The sequence below is a fragment of the Salminus brasiliensis genome, chromosome 3, assembly GCF_030463535.1.
Source record: "Salminus brasiliensis chromosome 3, fSalBra1.hap2, whole genome shotgun sequence".
NCBI lineage: Eukaryota > Metazoa > Chordata > Actinopteri > Characiformes > Bryconidae > Salminus > Salminus brasiliensis.
In genome coordinates, this window is record NC_132880.1 from 1,728,622 (window position 1) to 1,738,621 (window position 10,000).

The 10,000-nt window shown below is 45.4% G+C and overlaps 1 protein-coding gene across 5 annotated transcripts in view; it reads left to right on the forward strand.

Annotated features, from left to right (window-relative positions):
- Window positions 1-10,000, forward strand: part of LOC140551149 (RNA binding protein fox-1 homolog 3-like) — a 199,627-nt gene that overhangs the window by 8,971 nt on the left and 180,656 nt on the right. For 4 of the 5 annotated variants that reach the window (XM_072674520.1, XM_072674518.1, XM_072674519.1 and 1 more), the window contains exon 2: window positions 594-695. In XM_072674520.1, coding sequence (XP_072530621.1) covers window positions 674-695 — 22 coding nt within the window. In that variant the 5' untranslated portion in view covers window positions 594-673. Of the gene's footprint in view, window positions 1-593; window positions 696-10,000 lie in introns of those variants that run through there. The other variant, XM_072674524.1, reaches the window with a different exon arrangement.

The window sequence follows — 10,000 nt, forward strand, 5'->3', positions numbered from 1 at the left end:
TCAGAGATATTCCTGGTGGTTGCTGTGGTATTTGAGGTGGTTGCAGTGGTATTCCTGGTGGTTGCTGTGGTATTTTAAGTGGTTGCTGTGGTATTTCAGATGGATGCAGTGGTATTTCAGGTTACTGCAGTGGTGTTCTAGGTGGATGCAGTGTATTTCAGGTGGCTGCAGTTGGTATTCCTGGTGGTTGCTGTGGTATTTCAGGTGGTTGCTGTGGTATTCCTGGTAGTTGCTGTGGTATTCCTGGTGGTTGCTGTGGTATTCCTGGTGGCTGCAGTGGTATTCCTGGTGGTTGCTGTGGTATTCCTGGTGGTTGCTGTGGTATTTCAGGTGGTAGCTGTGGTATTCCTGGTAGTTGCTGTGGTATTCCTGGTGGTTGCTGTGGTATTCCTGGTGGCTGCAGTGGTATTCCTGGTGGTTGCTGTGGTATTCCTGGTGGTTGCTGTGGTATTCAGGTGGTAGCTGTGGTATTCCTGGTAGTTGCTGTGGTATTCCACAACAGAAGGGTGTCGCCAGTAGTGTCATGAAGAATCACAGACTAAAATGACTGCTTTAACCCGTTCTGCGTTTTCTTATGTGTGTGTTTTTTACAGGTCCGTGAGCAGTGTGTGTGTATGTGTGCGCGAGTGTGTGGAAGCAGCGAGTTCCTTTACTCCGGAGCGTCCAGCTTTACATGGAGACTCCCATCTGGCCAGGTCAGTCACTTCCTATGTGTGGTGGTCTTTAGGACGCTCAGGTGTTATGCATGTTGCCTTCATATGAAGATTTGGGGGAAGGGGGTGGGATAGTAGATTATAACAGTTAATAGAAAATTATCAATGTGTAATTACATGGCTATTACAGCCACTTCAGTATTGGATTGGATCTGATTGGACAGAGCCTGAGACGTGTTGTCTTAAGGAAGACAGAGATGTAGTTTGTGTATTTCCACTCATAGCCAGTATAGGGTATATATGTGTGTGTGTGTGTGTGTGTATGTGTGTGTATGTGGATGTGTGTGTGTGTGTGTGTGTGTGTGTATGTGTGTGTGTGTGTCTGTGTTGTGGGCCAGGTTAATGTTGCATGTTTTCTGTAAGATTGATGGCTCTGCAGTCGGCCATTAAGCAGTCGCATATGCTCACACTCAGATTCCATCACTCTCTCTCTCTCTCGTTCCCTTTTTCTCTCTCTCTTTTACACACACACACACACACACATACACACCCCATAGCGAAGGTCTTCTCCTTAACTCATAAATTGTCAGCTGCTGTGACACACTCACACAGGGAGCTATATGAATAAATGAATAAATAACTGTGTGTGTGTGTGTGTGTGTGTGTGTGTGTGTGTGTCTTCTGTGAGCTCTGTCCTGCGGGTGGAAACGCCACTTGTAGCTGAGCTGCTGTTCGACAGTGTGAGGAAATTTCCTCTCATATCCCCCCCCCCCCCGGAGGGTTAATATGATGTTTCCTCTGGTTCTTTGAGTTCCCTGGTCAGCTCAAGATGCTCAAGCTGGTTGACCAGCTTAGCTTGACCAGTATGGCCTATGTTTTTGTTCGAGTTGGTTTTGATGGTTTAGCTGGTCAACAACCGTTACCGACCTTACCCAGATACAAAGCCACTGTGATCAAACCTGTTAACCATCATGACCACACCAGCTGACCAGAATGACCAGATGTGACCAACAATGGTCCACCAGTATGACATGTTGTACCAAACTGGTCCATCAAACTGAAACGAAAACACACGCTGTACTGGTCAGGAACTGAGGTGTAGAGGAACTTACATGAGCTGCACGTTTACTGTTGTAGCCTCTACTTATCGGAAAAACTGGGAATCCAGGGGGAAATCCGCTCTGCTTCTGAGCTAAAAGCTCAGTGAAGACGGTCTGAGACACAGAGGCTCGGTTCTGGAGTAGGGGTAGGAAGGGGGTAGGATCTATCAAATGAGCAGGGAGTCTGGTCTGTATTGACTGACTCTGGTTGCAAATTTGACAGCATGGCGGCCAGTTCGGCTCTTGTCAGGGCTCTGGCTTGTTGACGGTCATCGCTAGGAAAGATCAGATGGTGCAAATTTCAAAGCTTTATAAATTCTCTGATTCCTTGGGGCTTCGTAATGCCTGCGTCGCCCGCTGTAAGCACGTGGTCTTATACAGCTCTAAACAGGCAGGCATAATGTAGAGAGCGAGGGATAAAGAGAGAGATAGTGGGCATAGAGACACCAGAAAGAGAGAGAGAGAGAGAGAGAGTGGATAGAGGGATAGTGCTGACGATGTTTTCGCTGCAGAACATTCCCATTACAGAGCCATAAATCCTGCTGTGTCTCTGCAGGGCCGCCTGTGTCAGCATTCACCTGCTCCAGAGAGCGAGAGCGCCGCGCCAGAGCGTGAGAGAGAGAGAGAGAGAGAGAGAGAGAGAGAGAGAGTAGAGGAGATGAGAATGAGATAAGCAGAACAGGAATCTCCAGGAATCTGCTTGGTGGATTTGGAACACTGAACGATATGAGGGCTGATTTTCCGAGATAGAGACTTCCCAGGAAACTTGCTCGCTCACTCGCTTTCTCTCTATCTCTCTTTCTCACTGCACACATGACCCCACAAACACCCTCTAAATAGAGATTGTGTCCTCAAAGATCTTCAGATAGTCCGTGGGAATTATTTGGATGTCTGGGATTCAGATTTTTCCGAAGGTTTTCCGTGTTTTTTATTTTTAGTATTAATTCATGAGAAATCATAAACTCGCTCGCTTGTTTGATTGTTGTTATCGTTTCTTTGCTGTTGGCATGGCAACAACCAGGATGATGGATGGGTTGTGCGACACGAACTACATTACCCACAATGCCGCGTGGGTCTATGGTTAAATAGAGTTAAAGGTGGCTAAGCCGACAGTTTAGTCAGCGCGGTCTTCTAATAGCATGGTTACATTGCAGGCATGATACCAGGGGGTCAGCTCGAGCTGGTCAAGCTGATTGATTGTTTAATTCTTGACCAGTATGGGGTATGTTCTAGGACTGCCATTTCCAAACCATCCCAGAATGTGTGTTACAAACGTCCAGCACTGTCACAACGATATTCTAGCCTTGTTTTGATACTGTAGCAACAATGCTGTAATTACTTCCCAGGTCTTCCTGGAAAGAGCTGCTGTCCACTTGCTGTGTCCTCTCAAAATGTCAAAAGTATGTGGACACTACTTCTAATGAATGCATTCAGCTACTTTAAATTGCACTCATTGCTGCTCACACAGATGCTAACACAAATGCACACACACAGAGAGCTTTAGAGAAGAATTGCTGCCAATACAATAGGACCCTCTGGAGCAGATAAGCCAGACGAAGCTATTGGCACCATGCTGACTAATAATGCCAGGCGTGGGCTAGAAGTGCATGAACACTTAGCATTGAGCTGTGGAGCAGTGGAAGAACTGTGTTCTCTGGGATGATGGTGGAGCTCCATCCAGTACTTTTGGGATGAGTTGTGGAGCTGGGGAGTTTGGGATGAGGTGGACTGGTGATCCTTCAACATCCTGAGCTCACTAACTCACACTAGCACTTGTCAGTTTTTAATCCCCTTGGTTTTAGAAGATGCAATGAGTGAACAGGTGTCCCAATACTTTAGTCCATGTAGTGTATGGAGTCTCTGTTGAGCGTCCTGTTAAACTGTGGGTTAATGTGTGTGTGTGTGTGAGTGTGTGAGTTTGTGTGTGTGTCTGTGTCCGCGGGCCATTGTGGAGGAGGAGTGTGCATTTGAAATGCAGATGGGAAACATTCAGAAGGTGATAAATGTGTTTGTTCACACACAGGCAGAGAACATGCGTACAATTACAGGAGATTAACAGCAGAGAGGGAAAAAGACACCTGACTACACACACACACACACACACACACACACACATGGTTTAACACATGCATATAACTGCATATTTCCACCAATACATCATTGCTGTCATAAGAAAAGCTTTTTCAGTTCAAAAAGGAGAAGAGAAACCCCCAGAGGTTTAATGTGTGTTAATGTGATTTATGAAATAAATCTGATAAAGTCTGTCGGTTAATTCACCATTAAACAATGTAAAGAGCAGTGTGTGTGTGTGTGTGTGTGTGTGTGTGTATGTATGCAGTAGCAGCAGCAGCACTGAGCACTGTTCTACTGTGCAGCTTTACTCTATAGTTTTTGATTTGCAGGAAATACCAGTGCTCTAACCTCCCCTCCACTCCAGACACCACCTCCAGATCCACTGTAAAACTCCACTCGCTCGTCTGCGTCCAAATACTTTCCTGACCCTTCCACTCCTGTCTGTTCTCTTTGATTCTGCTGGCCTGGATCTCTTGCTCTCAGTAAAAAATACACTGGCAGAGCTGACTAGCGCATGGATCCACATGAGTACCAGATCAGCAGAGTGAGGAGAGGAGAGGACTACGTTTCTGTAAAGTATTCGGACGCAGCCGGGCTCCACAATAAAACCAGATTTCTATGCAAACTGACCCCAAACTGACCCCAAACTGACCCTTAACACACAAACTGCTTAAACCTCCACCGGAATTTCCCAGCATGTAGCCCGTCCAGATCAGGTGCTGCCCTCAGAGCAGCAGATCTCTGCCGGAGTCGCAATAAATAAATAAATTAATTAATGTCCTCAAATCATACAGGAAAATTAAATGGAGATATAAACAGCTGTCAATCATTAACTTTAGGCCACGCCTACTTCCAGGTTAACTCCCACAGGAATACGGAAACATAATAATGGACCTGTGTCACACTTCTTGTGTGTGTGTGTGTGTGTGTGTGTAAGAGAAAGGGAAGCATTGCAGGGGGAGTGGCTCTGGCCCAGGTGTTCCCCAGCAAGCTGTGCAGGATTTTCTCTGTAAGTGTGTGTGTGTGTGTGTGTGTGCAGGGACGCTGCAGGCAGCCCCTCGTAAAGCCCATTAGAGCGATGTAGAGTTTCTGCCTGCCTCATTACACTGTTTAAAGGCACACACACGCTCTCTCTCACACACACACACACACACACACCTGCACTGATGCCAGTCACTGCACTTCATGCTTTGCGCCTCTCTGCCTCAGCACTGCTCTCTCTCTCTCTCTCTCTCTCTCTCTCTCTCTCTCTCTCTCTCTCTCTCTCTCTCTCTCTCTAACGCACCCTCAAAAGCTGTGTGTGAACGAGAGGAGCTTCAATCTATGGTTCTATCAGAGTGATTTACAGCTCACTCGAACCCTGAGCAGCCTGATCTATTACAGACAGGTCCTGGTTCCCGTAGCAACCGCATACTCCAATAACTGGCGTCTGGAGTCTGGAGGTGATGAGATGATCTCCAGTATCAAGAACACCGTATTCTCCCAAAGGCCAAACCGAAGGCTAGCTCTAACATTGCATGGGTATGTAATACAGTACACCTGCAGTGTGTTTCTACATTACATGGCCAAATGTTTGTGGACATTTTGCAAGTCACATTCATTGCACCCTGCAGAGAAGGCGCGGACTAGAGGGGTATAAAGCCCCCCCAGAATTGAGCTTCAGAGCAGTGGAAGAACTTGGAGTGTTCTCTGGAATAATGGATGGTGGTGCTTCATCCAGTACTTTTGGGATGAGGTGGGGATGATGAGGTGGGGTGGTGATCCTCCATCCAACATCCTGACCTCACCAACGCTCTTGTTGCTGAATGCAAATCCTCACATCCTGGACAGTAGAGACAGTTACTCCAACAAAAGCAGGAGAAACTCTTTTAATGCCCTTGATTTCAAAAGAAAAGTGAATTGGCATGCGTCCCAATACTTTTGTCCATATAGTATGTTTGGGGTTGTGTGTGTTTCTGCAGTCTCCGCAGTGTTAGAGAGTGTTAGAGACTGCAGGGATAATAATTAACTTCAGAAAAAGAAAAGCCTCATGTGTTCCCTCCCTCCCCTCATCTAACTTCTTCCAAAATCAGACTTTTCATCCCCTTTCTCACTTGTTTCAATTATGTCTGGCTCCCAGGCATGCGAACACACACATACACACACACGCACACACACACATATATACACACTCCTCATAACAAAAGTATGGAGAGGCTGTGTTCAGTGTGAACATTACTCAGGCCCATGGGCATGAGAGCAGATATGAGAGACTTAATTACAGCATTCACTCATTTCTGTACTAAACACAGAGAAATCAGGGGAGGGAGGGTGAGGGGGGGTAGGGGTGCAGAACAGAGCGAGAGGGTAAGAGCGAGTGTTTGGGGGTAGAAAAATGTGAAAGAGATGATGGAGAAAAAAGAACAAGTTAGCCAAAGAGACGTGTCACGGTATGAAATGCGTGTGCCTCCTGGTCAGACGGCAGCCGTGTTCGCTGCACTGCAGAGTCTAATTGCTGCCAGCGCTGGGCTGGAACCCGTATCTCCTCAATCACACACCCCAGTACAGCTCCCATATCATACTTTAGGTGGTGGGAGCTGCTAAACTGGTGCAAAATGCTCTGAGCTGCACTCACACACACACATACACACACACACACACACACACACGCACGCACACACACGCACACACACACACACACATACACTTCTGTGTTTTTTTTCTTCATCTGCTGCCTCAGTGTTTAGAACACGTCTATGGCTTATTCTCCACTCTTCTTAAACCTCTTATATCCCTGCTTCTTGCTCCATAGATATAAAGCAGTTATTGGGCCCTATATTACAAGCAGTGGTTAGACCTAAGTGCTTTATTATGGTACTGTAGAATGTTGCAGAAACAGTGATTGGACCTGTATACTCTACAGTAAGGCCTTAGTTCCAATATTTAAATGACAGCAGTGCCATGATGCCAATTAAAAAAAACAGTGATTGGGCCTAAGTGCTTTATTATAGTACTGCAGAATGTTGCTTCCAACTGCTAAGCAGTGGTTGGATCTAGGTGATTCATTATAGGACTGCAGAATGTTGCAGAAACAGTGATTGGACCTGTATACTCTACAGTAAGGTCTTAGTTCCAGTAATTAAACGGTGAGTGTGCTTATGTGCTTAATTCATGGATTGATGGTTGGACCTAAGTGCTTCATTACAAGGCTGCTGTGTTTTGATCTGCTCAGTGAAGCAGTAATTGAACCTAAGTATCTTAGTACCTTCATTACAGCAATGCCATGATGCCAATAAAAGAAACAGTGATTGGACCTAAGTGCTTTATTGCAGCAGAGTCTTAATTCTAGCGATGAAGCATTGATTGGACCTCAGTGTTCACAGGGCTGCAGCGAATTTATCTAGGTTGGACCTAAGTGCTCTACGAATGGCTGCAAGTTTGATTCTGGACATTGCACTGGAATGAGATCAGATTATCAGTGTACAATCTAGTGAAACAAACACATTATGTGGACAAAAGTATTGGGACACCTGCTCATGCGTTGTTTCTTCAAAAAACAAATGAATTAAAAGAGCTGATCCTACTTTTGTTGGAGTAACTGTCTCTACTGCCCAGGGAAGAAGGGTTCCTACTGGATTTTGAGCATTGCTGTGAGGATTTGATTGCATTCAGCTATCACAATCATTCCAGAGAGCAAAGTTCTACTTCTCCACAGTTCAGTACTGGGGGCTCTATACCCCTCTAGCCCACGCCTGGCATTAGGGATGTTGTCGCGTGGGGTCACGTTGTTTATCTGCTCCAGAGAGTCATATTCTATTAGCAATACTGTATGTGCATTTGCACATCTGTGTCAGCAATGGGTTGCAACTTAAACTATCTGAATGCATTCATCAGAATGAGAGTCTACAAGTGGGTTTGTACATGTGTTGGTACTAGGGTCCAGTTGGGCTTCCCGAATAGTCCCCATCATTACCGCCCACCCTAATCTCACACGGGAGGTTGAGCAGCCCAGATGGGGGCCCATGTTTAACCCCTCCTGGTCCCTTCACTGGCACAGGTGGGCATCCAGGAGACCCCGTTCAGTGTACACTCTCAGGTCCTGGGTTTATTCAGTGTGTGAACCCCTGCTCTGCTTCACCAGGTTACAGCAGCGTGTACTCTTGAGTCCTTGCAGCCGAGGGTGTATGAGACTTACATATTGCACTACCTGCATGTCCAACACATCAAAGCACTGAAAATCCCCACAATCCCAGATTAAAGCACACAGCCTCATCTGCATGAGTTTACACAGCACTTTCTCAGCAGATGCAGCATCACTTTCTCTCTTGCTGAGGTCTTGTGGGTGTGGCCTAAACCTGAAGTTTACATTTAAAGTTTCCTTTAACAGTTTCAACAACCAACAAACGAGGAAGAGCATGGAAATGCAGAGTCGGCCCAGGGCATACTCGAATTATGTGGACGCGTTCAGGGCCCCATCACCACCAGGGGGCCCCCAAGAGCACCAAGGTATCATTAAACAAAAAATATATTTTTAAAAATACAAAGCAACGGGTGCTTCAGCATATTGCGCAATATTTCTCTCCCTATAAAACTGGTGCTGAGGTAATGGTATGAGGGGCGCCCCGAATGAAAATCTCCTTAGGGCCTCATAAAGGCTTGGACCGGCCCTGTGTAAATGTAAAGGTATATGTTGATTGGAGCTCTACCTCAGCAGAGATCTGATCTCTGATCCTTGAGGGCAGCACCTGATCTGAATGGGCTACATGGAGTAAGGTGGACATCAGTAAATATGTGATAAAGCAGGTGTGTGAATTCTGTGTGTTTTGAGGTCAGTTTGGGGTCAGTTTTTTAGAAATATGATTTTATTGGGGAGCTCAGTGAGGCAGTGTTGAGGACAGGCTACTAGAGCCGTCCACTGATGGAATCCGTCCGAATACTTTACTGAGACTCAGTCCTCTACTAGACTCTGCTGATCTGGTACTCGTGTGGATCCATGAGCTAGTCAGCTCTGCCAGTGTATTTACTGAGAGCATGAGATCCAGGCCAGCAGAATCAAGGAGAGCAGACTGAAGAGGAAGGGTCAGGAAAGTATTCGGACGCAGACGAGCGAGTGGAGTTTTACGGTGGATCTGGAGGTTGTGGAGTGGAGTGGAGGGGAGGTTAAACACAAGTCAGCTGTATCCATTCAGAACACATTATATATTCATTCTGAAATGCGTTCATAATCAGTTACAACTCACACACACACACACACACACACATATACTATATCTACACATCACAATTACACACATATGAATGCACACACACACACAGCCCGATTACTCTCTGTAATAAGTTACCCTCATTACACACTGATCGCCCCTCTTTGTAACATCACTCACCGCTTGGTGCTGTCAGAAAGGGGCGGAGCCTCCACTGCAGCATCTGCCACTGAGCGTCAGGAGGATTTGAATAATTCTCAGAATGCCGAGCGGGGGGTCTGGGAGTATCTCCGCCTGTATTCCTCTGAACGATGGCAACTGACTGATGGAACGCAAATGTTGTGTGTATGTGATGTAGAGTGTGTGTGTGTGTGTGTGTGTGTGTGTGATGGTGGGGCTGCTGGTGGTAAGCGCTGATTAACGAGCACCCCTCACACTCAGCGGAAGCGGAAATTAAGTATTTGGGTTTAAGTGGGACATTTGTCAAATCCCTGCAGTGTTTAGGGCGGGGCCGCCTTTCCTGATGTACGAACGCAATACCTCAAACTGCGACGTAGACCGCTAATATATAATAATACATAAACCTAAAACTATATCATCTATGAACCTAAATTATACAATACTACATAGACCTAAAACATACCATAATACGCAGGCCTAAAATATATACACATATACCTAAATATATATAATAATACATAGACCTAAAACATACCATAATACGCAGGCCTAAAATATATAATACATTTACCTAAATATATATAATAATACATATAATAATAACATATAATACCAGATAGGCCCAAAATAATGCATAAACCTAAAACTATATCATCTATAAACTTTAAATTTACAATACTACATAGACCTAAAATATATAATAACACAAAGGCCCAAAATATAGAACAATACATAGACCTAATATAAAGCATAACCCTACAACTATAAAATATATAAAACTAAAATATCTAAATTTGCACAGACCAAAAAT